We start from the raw sequence: 9,462 nt of genomic DNA on the forward strand, positions 1-9,462 counted from the left end.
TGGCTTTGATGTAGGGAGGCATCGTCTTCCCTCCCCCCCCCCCGTGTCCCCAATCTTTCCCTCCCCTCTGTGACTCCAAGGAGAAAGCTTCTGGTTCAGAAGAGAGCTCCCCATAATGGAGGATGTAGCAAAGTGGATTAACAAGAAGCTACTGGACCCTATATAATTGCCGTCCACTTCAAAGCCATCAGAGGCCGTCTCTCACACATGGCCTTGCCGGTAAGGATTAGGCTCTGTTGGACTATTCTGAAGTAGTTACGGAAGGATCTTGTGAAGTCAAGACACAAAGAGCCATTCTGTTCTCAGAAATGCCTCCGTTTATGCTCCGGCGAGTCTCACACTTGAGCGTTGCATCTCCTGCTCTCTATCCTGCTGGTTTCAATCTGGCGGGACCACACATGTCTTTGTACTCTGCACCGCACATGTGCATATGGTGCATGCTAAATATAAACGCTGCTTGGCAGGATCCCTTTTCCTTTTCCTTTGTTTCTGAAAATGTAGCAAAGAAAATGTGTAATGTGCACCCTCTCCAAAATAAGTCTTTCAAGGAGTGGGATTATCTTGGCAAGCCACGGCCCTCTCCAATCATTTTGGCCATGTGACAGTAGGGGCAGCAGTGTCTGTCCCTTGTCTTACCTGGTCAAACTTGGCTTATATTTTCTTTTTAACAAGTTGTCAGATCAATACCTGCATTGCCCACCCACTTGACTAAGTTTCCATGGTCTGGTTTTCCCTCAGTTCAAGGACTAGTCAGGTTAGGCTGGGCTATGCCACAATAACAAACAACTCCAAGGACAAAAAGTATGTCTTTGTTTCCTATTCATACTATGTGTCCTCTGGTAGTTGGTCAAGTCCTTGTTTCCTCATAGTAATCCAAGGCCAGTCTGATGGAGGCTTTGTCTCAACATATATGTTCAGCATCGTTGCAGACATGGGTTTGGGGGTGTGATGAATTGCCCTCTGGCACTGAGAGTGTCCCCTGGATGCATCCACATTACTTCTACTTTCTGTTTATGGGACAAACTCATGCCGTGCCCAATTTCAGAGCACAGAGAAGGCTGAGAGGAGGATCCGGGTACTAGTATCAGTGACCAGATCTGTTGGAAATATGGGTAGTGATATTATATAGCAGTACATATGCTAGTGATCAGCCACCCATAAACTTTTCTAGGTACACTCATGTAGCTGTTGAGGAAAAGCAGGAGTCCACACAGTCCCAGAGATTCCATAAGGTGCTAATAGTGGGGAGCTGTCTTGAAACAAGACACAAGGTTTTGAAGACGTGGCACAGCTTGAGGACACTTTGACTGGGGATAGCAAGGCCAAGAACACCAATACCCAGATTCACTTTCAGTCCCTGGAGCCGGATAGAGGTCGCACCCACAGAGTGAGATCCAGATATGAGAACCAGAAGAATGCTTTGGGCACATGCCAGTAGAGCCTGTTGTGACTGCTTTCACAGGTTGGCAGGGACCTCAGCAAAGCTGTGATTGAAGGGAATTCGGTACGTGAGATCTGGAGGACTTGGGGTTGTCCCAGAGCCACTTAGCAGGTGAGAAGTCATGGTTGTGCCCGTGCTGGCTGGGAAGGGCATGTCTTGCACTTCTGGGATGATTGTGTCGAGAACAGCTGAATCAGAGGTGGGAACTTCCAATCTGGAGGGCAGTGAAGAGGGCTTTGACAGGTAACACTGATCAGAACAGGCAGGGCCCGCTGAGGAGATACAGCGGCAAGCCACTTCTCACACTCTGCCCCTGACAGGTGACTACTGTATCGGTGGAGGAGAGCTAAAGAGAAGAGCAGCCATGCTCTCTGGAGAAACTGAGGAGAGGTAGCTAGACAGATTCAACTGTCCACGGTGCCTGGTGCAACCTGCAGCTCAGCGATTTTTAGCAGTATTCTGCTAATGAATGTGGACCGTGGTCTGGAAGCTCTGTTTCCTCTGGCATTAACATTTTCTTGCTTTATTTTAATGAGGAAAATGAAATTCTTCTCAGTTTCCTATCATCGCACGCGGATGGGGAGGGCATGACATTTAACAACAGTGCTTTGGAAAAATATTAAGCATTATACAAATATGAAGAATTGTTGCTGTTATTATTCTGGTGGTGGGCACGCACAGCCTTGACTCAGCCTTAATATTGAGGGGATCTTGGAGGGATTAGGAGGGACTCTGTAACCATTGGGTAGTTGCTTGGCATAGCCTTCATAAACGGCCGGCTAATCTGTCCATATTAAATCCATTTTAGGAAACCAAATACGCAAACTCTGTGTCAATACACTTGCAAACGCAGACATAGATCATAAAGCTTGATCACATCTCATCAGACGCCACATGCTCATAAATTAAAAAAACATGTCAGGTTATTAACTCCAGTTTGAAACCATCGCTTGGTAATCTTCTAGGTAAAGTAGGAGCAGTCGCCCTAAGTTTCCTGATAAAGAGATGCAGCCAAAATAAAATGGGGGAGGGAAGGCTGAATTTATATGGCAGAGTCAGAGGGAGAGGCCAGGCAAATTAGGAGGGCGTGGAGTGTATTTAAATCAAACTTCGAAGTCTACGAGAAACTTTGTTAAGTCTTAAGAAAGTTAAGAATTTGTAGATGACTTGAGAAGGGATTACTGAAAAAGTGACATATCGATGCTTTCTAATGGCACATACTTCTGTAGTTTTTTTTTTTTTTTCAAGAGCAGAGACTTCTAAAATTAATGGGTAGGAGAATGAGGTCAAATACAGGTCCACCCAAGCCTGTTTAATCATCCTAGCTGTTGTTTGCATGCACCTGGTTGCTTTCACCAACACTGACTTTATAACTGCTAATTGTTTAAGGATTTGTTCATCTTTATTTATGTATGTGTGTGCGCCCACGTGTCCGATGGAACACAGCGGGCACAGAATCATCTGCAACTAGACTTATAAGGGGTTGTGAACTGTTTGATACAGGTACCAAGGTCAGAAGCCAAGTTCTCTAAAGACCAATGCGCACTCTTAACTGCTGAACAGCCTTTCCATTCTTTCTAGTGAATGAAAGCATTCTTTAAAATAGGTCTACAGTTTACCTTTACTCTAAAATTGTATTTGGTTTTCTTTTTAATGTATATGTGTAAAAAGTGTCTGTGTGTAGTATATGAACAACAGATCCCCTGGAACTGGACATATAGGTAGTTTTGAGCTGCCATATAGGTGCTGGGGACCAGGTATTTAGCAAGGGTAATGAGTACCCTTTACTGCTGAGCCATCTCTCTACAGAAGTTTACCAAGAAGAGGAGGAGGAGGAGGAGGAGGAGGAGGANNATCATCATCATCAGCAGCAGCAGCAACAACAACAACAACAACTCAACATCAACCAAACTAACTTAGTAGATAAGTCCCATATTATTTCAGGAGAAAATTTCAACCATATTCAGAAGGAGGAATCACCAGTTTCTGGTGTGCTAGTCAGAATAGGTAGCAGACTGGCTTTCCCCGACACTGCTAATCTTTCTCTTCTATGTGAAACAGACAGATGCCACACAGCATTTTGTGGAATTCAAAACTTATCTGCTATTCTGGGAAGAAAGTCTTCCGAAATATGTTGAGATTGTTAAAACTATGGAGATTCAACATGAGTTTGAATGAATTCTGCATTATAAGATAGCTACTAGCCTACGGGGACAGGGACAGAATGTTATGGTATGTGTGTAAAATGTCCCCCATAGACTCATGTGTTTGAAAACTTGGTCTTTAGTATGTAGTTATGGGAGATTTTAGAATCTTTAAGACATGAGGTGTAGTTGGAGAAAGTGAGTTACTGGGGGCTGGGGAACCTTTGAGGTTTATAGCCTGGCCATGCTTTGGCCTAAGCTTCCAGCCCAAGGTCTCTGCTTCAGAATTACTCCAAACATGGTAACAGATGCCAAAGCTTCCTGTTGCTGTTGGTAAAGCCTCATCTGCGGTGCCTTCTTTAATGTAGTGGACTGGGTCCCCTTAAACCATGAGCTCAAAGAAACCTTTCGTTCCTTACCTTGTTTCTGCCAGGTATTGTTCATAGCGGTGTAAAAGTAACTCATGCAAGTGGTTGCTAGGCGATACACTTGGGTAGTTAAAGCCTCACTGTTGTTCACTGGACCAATCATTGCAGTAGTTTCATGACCTTAGTGATCATTTACTTAGCCTCCATTTTTCTCAAGCAGTTATCCAAGCTTGTGGACATTTTATTTATTTCTGCATTGATACATCTGGGGTACTCTGATACCCAGATGCAAATGATTGCTATGGAAGTGAGTTAGTCTATTATGAAGCTACCTGAGCTGAAAACAGCATCCACATTAAGTAGTAAATGTTGATAGGAGATTGATGAATTGAGTGCCTTAGTAAGGAGCAATCCTTAAACCTGTAGGAACAAATTCTGTTTTAGGCAGGTGAATGCCTTCCCTCTAGGTAGATGGCTGTCTTATTTTACATACCTGAGTGTAAACTTATTCTAAGTAACAGCAGTAGTAATAGCAACTCTGATTGCCAGTTGTTGATCACTTACTATGTATCAAATACCAGCACTTGATTTTATATGATCAGCCATCACACTAAGTATTCAAGTGTAGTGAGCCTGTCCTTGAACTTCTGATCCTTCTGCCTCTACTTCCCAAGTACTGGGAGTATAGACTTTGTCCAAGTGATCTTTATTTTAGAAACAAGGATATTGATTGTAGGGAAAGTTGGATCCTTTCATGAGCCACAAAACAATGTTTGGGTCAATGCTGGACTTCATGTCAGAAGGTTGTAGCATAAATTTATAATGCCTAGTGACATTGAAGCCACTGTTATTTAAGAGCACTCTGTGGTGTGTGCACAATGATGACATTGCCTTGCCGTTAAGTGATCCGTGAATCTCTTTGCCCAAAGTCACACAGTAAGCAGGGACTTTACAGAGCCACATTATGACTGAATTCTAATTAGTGTTCTTTCCACATTACTTACTACTCAGTCTAATTTTTCAGCATCGGAACTTAGATATTGTTTAAGCAAGCACACCTTTCATCTAAGCCACTTGAGATCCCAGATGGAATCTCAAATATTCTGATTCTATGATCATTATCATCACCAACAACTACCATCTGATGAGTGTTCATTACAGGCAAGGCACTGAGTTCTAAAATAAGCAGTTGCTTGCCTAGAATTCAAAACTCACCAAGGTCTGGGAAATTTGAGTTCCCATGAAATTTTTTACATCACTGTGAATACTATATATTAAGTGTATACGTATAGGAAAATTCAGAGATTAGAAGCAAATTCCCCTACAGACCGAATTATGATAGTGTGGTTACTGGATACTGTGTCCTTTGCAGTCAAATTATCTGTTGTGTACTTGAACACACAATACTGAAGTTTGCCATAATCATCAAAAGGCATTATTAACAGATCCAAATTAGAAGTTCAGGGAAGGAAGAGACTGATGAATCACAGCAGTTAAACAAGATTCCCTGGTAAAAATCCCACTTGAGCTGTGTCTACAAAATGAGCAGGCCCTGAATAAGCATGGAAGGAGACCCTGGGGATGAGAGAGAGCAAGAACAGGGGACTGGAGGTGGCCATGTTCACTAGGACGTTCCTTCTGCTTTCTACTTCATTCTCACACAGACTTGGCATTTCTTTATGCTTCAAATTGCCCTTGAGGTTAAAAAAAATGTAAACGTTCATATGCTTTAAGGTATGAAAAGAAGGTAAGGTTTTTCTCAGTCTATAGCACTCACAGTTGTAGGAAATTAGAGGATTAATGCTATGGCTAGCAGGATTAGAAGATGGAATAGAATTCTCACAATAAGTAGGAATAACACATTGCTATAGAGAGAAACAAAGTTCCTTAACCCTGTAGGTTAAAATTGTTACCAGAATGTAGCATTATACCTCATGCTTTTTTTTTTTAAAAAGGTGTCTATCTGGGATCCTTACTACAATGTTAGTGCTTTCTTTTTAAAAATAGTCTCTTGTGTGTGTGTGTGTGTGTGTGTGTGTGTGTGTGTTTTATGTCTCAGGAGGAGAAGGAGCTAGCATGGAAGAAATGTGTAGAGCACCAATCAGGTTTTTGTTTTTCTGTTTTAAAGTAAGTGCCTTAAACTCTGCAAGGTGCTGCCTGGGTAAATTTTCTTGAGAGGTTAAGGGCCTGTTGTTTGAATCCAGCATTTGCGAACATGCGTTCTGTGGAATATTAATCTCATGACACATTTCACACTAAGCATGATGCTCAATTAATTTGAATGATGCCCTTGGCTTATAAACCCTCAAAGCACAGCAGCATTGGCACAGGCTCTAGGAAGCCCTTCCCAGAAACCTTCCTTAACTTTGCTTAACCCAGTGATGCCTGAAGTTATTTGGTTATTAAATAATCCTTATGCTGATGAAATCTTCCCTCTTTGACTTCTTTTACTCTCCAAGACAGACAGCTATTACACCCAAGAAGCAATCTAATAGATAGAAGCCACACTAGCTGTACTGATGGAGAAAATTTAAGTAATCGATTAATTAGTAAAAACCATGAATGAAAGGGAGGATCAATCAGTTCACAGGCAATGACTACAGGAAGGGCTCTGACTGTGGTTCTAAGAACCTAGATACTTTGAGCAAGGCCTCGTGGAGTTGGGACCTATATGTCAGAGGTAGGGGACTCCCCTAGCTGCTGTTTATATCAAGTCATTGAAGGCAAAGCTGCCTGGCTAGCACTGGCATCTCAGAAGCTCTGAGGTGGGGACAGTAGGGAGCAGGGGTCAGAGGTTCAGGTGGTGGCTCCGGCTGCCAATGGCTGGTACTGCTAGGTGGTATGTGATGAGGCTGGCCATGTGGGAAGACACTAAAGAGGGGTGACTGCTGGTAGAACTAGCTTCTGCTGCCAGGGATGAAGGATCATGGATGGAGCAGGTAAACAGAAGAAACAAGTCCCTGATCCCTCTCTAGCATCTTCTATTGGCAAGATCTGTAAAAGGGGAAATGCAGCCTTTTCTAGCTTAGAAATGTTTGTGCAGAGCTAAAAAACAAGCAAACAAACAAATGACTAAGTGAATATATAAAAATTATGTATTTGTATACACACACGCACGCACACATGCACGCACTCACACACGCACACACACACGCGCACATGCGCGCAGACACATGCACACGCACGCACACACACGCACGCATGCACGTGCACACACATGCACACACACGCACACACATACACGCGCGCACACACGCGCACACACACATGCACGCATGCACGCACGCACACACACACGCGTACACACACCCACACACACGCACACACACATACACGCGCACACACACGCACGCACGCACATACACATGCACACACACATACACGCGCACACACGCACACACACATGCACGCACGCACACACATGCACGCACATACACACACATACACGCACACGCATGTGCGTGCGCTTGCACGTGCACATGCACACACACATGATATCTTCATTATCCTTGCAGTTAGTCTGTAGATGCTCTTTGAGATGAAATTTGAACTCTTGATAGAGTTCAATAATAAAAAATACTCACTATATCTTCTCCAAAAAGTTTCAAATGTCCTTCTTAGGTATGAAGATACTTTTATTGTTTTTTCTAAAAGGGACACAAAAACCTTTTACATATTGCACCCATTTAGGGGCGGTGTTAATCCTTTGCCAAATTTAGTCACAGGTCCATCTGAATTTTTTTTTTTTACATCAAAGTTAAATTATTAAAGTATCCACACCACCCACAATTCATGTAAAATAATAAATAGAAGTAGTAAGGGAACAATAAGTTTGCTTAGGAATGTTTGAGACTTTGATAGGAAGTTTTATGGTGTTTCACTACCAGCTGTGTGGGTAACTGGAATGTAACTCGGGCTCAAGGTTGTGAAGGCTCTAACGGGTCAGGTCCAGCTACTTCACAAAAGCAACCTAAATAGGGAAAAGGAAAGAAAAGATCTTCATTAACGTGGCCTCGCAGGGAAGATGAAGACCAAGTGTCTCAGCTCACCCTGAGGAAACTGTCATAGTCCCTTTGCTTAAGGATCTGTGAGGGAGACTAGGCAGGGGCCAGGGTTAGTGGTGTATTATCAACAGTCTTGGCCAAACTGTGGTCTTGTTTTTGTTCTTTCATTTTTGGTTTTTGACTTTTGGTTTTTCAAGACAGGGTTTCTCTGTATAGTCCCAGCTGTTCTGGAACTCACTCTGTAGACCAGGCTGGCCTCAAACTCAGAATTCTGCCTGCCTCTGCCTCCCAAGTGCTGGGATTAAAGGCCTGGGGCACCACTGCCCGGCTGTGGTCTTGTTGATTGTTATCTTAGGCCTGTTTCTGAAAGGTAGTTAGTTCCCAGGGAAGCCCTTATCACTTGGGGGACAATCTGGCTTCCATTAGGAAGACTCATTCTTGGGATATAGGTCCAATTCCCATCACAGGGCAGTTGTTCCCATTCTGTAGAGCCAACTCTTTATGATCTGTGTTTTAGGCTGTGGTGTCCCTGACCTCCAAGATGACTGCAGATTTAGGATGGCTGGAGATGCTTAGACACCTTTTTAGGTGCCTAGGAGAGGATGCTATAAAAGTTGACTTGAAAAGCCTTAGTAATTCTTCCCTCTGTGTCTTCAGCTTTGTGCAGGGCCACTCAGTCTTGCTTCATCAGTTATTAGAGGGAGATACACTAAGAGAGTAACATGCCTGAGCTCAGGACTGAGCAGGATCTGACTCAAAGTAAAGGGGACACAAGAAGGGAAGAAGTGACCTGGGCTCTCACCTTGCCTGAACAGTGAGCACTGCTCAGCAATGGCAGCCTCTAGGTCACTGTCACAAGTATATTAAGTGTTTTGTAAGGGCCCTCCCCCCAACCAAATCACAGTTGTTTTAGATAGAAATGATTGATTATCGACTAAATGTACTTAAAAGGTTCTATCTGCTCGAATCCCTCACAGTTCACTTCCAAGCCACAGATTTCCCTGGAGGGCATTCTAGATCCAGAAAAACCTTAGTGGCAGCCTTTGCAAAGTGCAGAAGAAAAGCATTGCTCCCTTGCAAAAGGACCATGGGAGAGCCCATTGGGTATCATGTTAGGCGCCACAGTGTAGAGTTGCCAACGTTGACAGCTGCGGTAGCTTTTAAGAAAGGGTGACCTTCCCTAGCCAACTATGGTCCGTCACTGTAGCATTCTAACTTCTTTGGGGGGGCGGTGGTGGAATAAATAGCCCTAGCTTGTCTGGAGGGCCATAAATACAGGGAATGAGGAGTAAAGGAGTCAGAGCTCCTCTAACTTAGTTTCCCCTGTAGTGGGGACCGCCCCATGCCCTGCGGAGGGTAACCAGCGTCATTACGGGCCTTACTTAAGAATATTGAACTGTCTCTGATTTGGGATCTCAGAGCCCTCTTTAAGCTATTCTCCTCAGTATACGCAGATCATGATCGTAGTGTGTAGGGCTCAGAGCCCTCTTTAAGCTATTCTCCTC

General features: G+C 43.6%; 1 protein-coding gene across 1 annotated transcript in view; it reads left to right on the forward strand.

Moving 5' to 3' along the window:
• Window positions 1-1,562: 1,562 nt before the first annotated feature.
• The window catches only part of LOC110328870 (tubulin alpha chain), a 27,538-nt gene continuing 19,638 nt past the window's right edge, over window positions 1,563-9,462 (forward strand). Inside the window, exon 1 of the mRNA XM_021208368.1 lies at window positions 1,563-1,684. Within this exon, the coding sequence (XP_021064027.1) occupies window positions 1,563-1,684 (122 nt within the window). The remainder of the gene's footprint in view (window positions 1,685-9,462) is intronic.

Source organism: Mus pahari, chromosome 11, assembly GCF_900095145.1.
Source record: "Mus pahari chromosome 11, PAHARI_EIJ_v1.1, whole genome shotgun sequence".
Taxonomy (NCBI): domain Eukaryota; kingdom Metazoa; phylum Chordata; class Mammalia; order Rodentia; family Muridae; genus Mus; species Mus pahari.